The 3072-nt window shown below is 49.6% G+C and overlaps 1 protein-coding gene across 1 annotated transcript; it reads left to right on the forward strand.

Moving 5' to 3' along the window:
• LOC128808843 (inositol 1,4,5-trisphosphate receptor-interacting protein-like 1) lies at window positions 1–2234 on the forward strand. The gene has a single exon (XM_053980435.1). It carries the CDS (start codon window positions 316–318, stop codon window positions 1744–1746), a length of 1431 nt encoding a protein of 476 aa, XP_053836410.1. The 5' UTR covers window positions 1–315; the 3' UTR covers window positions 1747–2234.
• The last annotated feature ends 838 nt before the right edge of the window (window positions 2235–3072 follow it).

Genomic DNA, 3072 nt, shown 5'->3' on the forward strand with positions numbered 1-3072 from the left:
TGAGCATCAAGTGGGCATACACGGCCAGATGCTGCACTGGATGAGGGCAGGACCACAAACACAGGCACCCAAGAGAGTGCTTCCAACCCTGCATCCAGGGCCCAGCCCCTTCCAGGCACACCTTGCAAAGGGCACAGTGCCACCACTGGGACTGGCCGCAGGCTCTGCTGCCTGCCAACTGCCTAGCCCCTTCTCCTTCCTGCCCGCTGTCTCCCATCCCTTCTTCCCTCACTGCCAGTTCCCTTTGTTTCTCTTTTCTTCCTTCCCTCACCTCTCAGCACTGCTGCACTCCTCTCCCTTCTCTTGCAGGTCATAATGTTCATACTATTCCTCTTCTGGCTTGTGCAATGCATCTGCCATTACATCAATGTGTACCTGGCTGAGGACCTCAACCAGCAGAGGACTCAGGTGCTGCAGGGGTTGGCCCACAGGACCGTGGAGCAGAGTGTTGGGTCCTGGGAAGCCATGCTCTGGACTGCTGTGCAGCAATGCCTGTTCTGGGCCCTTGCTGGAGCCCTGGTGGTGCTTTTGGCACTCTACTGGTGGCTCAGGAAAAGGATCCATGAGATGGACAACAGAAGGGACTCAGAGAGTGAAGAAAGTGAGGAAGAAAATCCTGCTGAGATTAATACAATCTGGATATTTTCAAGACGCTTCCAATTGTCAGTGCCGAAGCTGGCTTCTAGGAGACGGGTGGTGCAGGAGCTGCTGAGTGACCTTCTCCAAGTCTCCCATAATCTCTTTTCAGACAGCTTCTTCCCGGTGCTGGAACCAATCATTGGGGTGGGCAGTGCCTGTGAAGGATGGAGTCCCCATAAGGAGGAGGATGTTGTCTACTGCATGTTTGTGCCCCTGAAGCCGCCCCGTGGGCATGCCTTCCACCTGGAACCAGACTCCATGGGGGGGATGCCACAAACGAGCAGGCGCATCCGCGTGGAGCTGGTGTGCACTTGCACCGGGGAGCAGCCTGACCAGAACATGCTGTGCTTCCTCCACCATTCTGAGGAGGAGTTGAAGAGAAATCAGGCGGCCAGCCTTCTACACACCCTCTGCACTGGCCCTTACCTAGATGGGGAGAAAATTGCCCTCTGGTTCCAGACGTTTGTGATCTCAGCCTGGTCGATGGTGCCTCAGTCCCGTCACTACAGCATGAAGGTGCTTCCCTCCTGCCGCTCCTGCAAGATGAAGCTGATGAAACATTCCGGGAGAAGCCTCTTTGTGGAGACGGTATTTGGTGTGCAGCAAGGTGACTCGGACATCTTCCTGAGCAGCCAGCCTACAGAGGCCCAACTCCCCCCAAGCACGACATGGCTGGAGAGCTATGCTGTGGCAGAGGCAAAGTTCTTCAGGCACGTCGCCATGCAGGCCCCACCCCGCAGCTGCCACCTCAAATGCCTGAGGCTCTGTGCTCGCCTTCTGAAGGGCTCAGGCCTTTCTACTTATGCCTTGAAAACCACGGTCATGCACCTCCTGACCTTGATCCCTCTGTCAGAATGGCAGCACAAGTATCTCCTGATGCGGGTGGATGACATCATGTGCTACCTGCGCTGTTGCCTAGAGGAGAAACGCCTCAAGCACTTCTTCTTTGACAATGAGGACATGCCCAAGGAGATCTCCTTGCCCCCAGCCTTCCAAGAGGCACAGCCCCTGAACCTCTTCCAGCACCTGGCACAGGATCCAGCTGCTCAGACTGAGGCATTGAAGGAGTTTGATGACCTGCAATATCACCTCTACTTTGGGTTCTGAATGAGAGAACTGTAGAATCACAGAATCATAGAATCATAGTACTGTAGAAGAGTAGAATTGCTAGGTTTATAGGAGAATACTTCCAATATCATTCTAACCATACTTTGACCTTTAGTTGATGTAAAGTTTACAACAAATGGTGTGTTTGAACAAACACTGTATCTCTGAGCATCTGTGCATCACTTTGGCATGGAAAGCGGCTGCTCAGCTACCCCAGAGTTGGAGATTATTTGGTAGAAGACCTGAGGCAGTGGGCTCTGGTTTCTCTGATTCCCTGGCTACAGCTCCCAGGAACTGTCCATGTTCCTGCACTGGGGAAATAGGAATAATTGGTCATCCTCCACAGCTGTGCTCACTGCCAAGTGGCATTTAATGTTGCTGCCCTCCAGAAGCTCCTGCAAATGCCCTTTTTGAGTGAGTCCATTCCTCCTGTGAGCTTTACGGGGTACAAAGATGGCAATAAATAATATATTTGAGGAAACACTTCACCGGTGAGTCCCCTGCATCACTTTGTCAGGGAGCACTGGCATAGGGTTCTGGCTGCTCAGCTGCTGTAGAGTCAGGGAGAGTTTTGCAGAAGAGCTGCTGGATGGGTTGGATATAGCACTTGAGGACAGAGTGGGCTGTCTGGTTTCAGGATTCCCTGTTGTTGTGGGATAATCCCAGTAGGCAGTTTGACATCACACAATAATCTAACAATTTAACAGTTGAAAGCAAGTAAATTAGAAGAATTTATAAGAATGGAGAGTAAAAACAAAATAAGAACAAGTGATGCAGAATTCAGTTGATCACCACATGCTGACTGATGCCAGACCCTTGCCCAAATACCCATCAACTCACCTTCCAACATTGAAGATTACCAAACTATTCCACGCTTTGAAGTCCCTCACCAGATCTTGCTGTCCGTGAAACAAAGGAAATATGCAGCTTTCTTATTAAAATGAATGAATAATCACTGAATAATGAATATCTGTGATTAAAATCCCCAGTATCACAGCCCCATCTAATGGACTGGCTGAAAGATATTCAAAGGACCTACAAAAAGTCTATCTGTTCTCTAGCAAAATATGTTATCATGATAAACAGGACCCTGTGGCATATTAAACTCTTAATTATGGCACAGGAGGCATTTTCTCTGAAAATTAAAGAGGTTGCAAAATGGCTACAGCCTCTGGAAGGCAATTCTTAGAAGCAAAATGTAACTCAGTGTTAGTGACTCCTTTATCTACTTCCTTCAGTATTCTCTTGGCATGGATTAATGTGGAGAGGGGAGTCTCCATATTTCTTAGTCATGTTATCATTATGCCAATGACTCTGGAATGCCAT

Source organism: Vidua macroura, chromosome 6 (genome assembly GCF_024509145.1).
Source record: "Vidua macroura isolate BioBank_ID:100142 chromosome 6, ASM2450914v1, whole genome shotgun sequence".
Taxonomy (NCBI): Eukaryota; Metazoa; Chordata; class Aves; order Passeriformes; family Viduidae; genus Vidua; species Vidua macroura.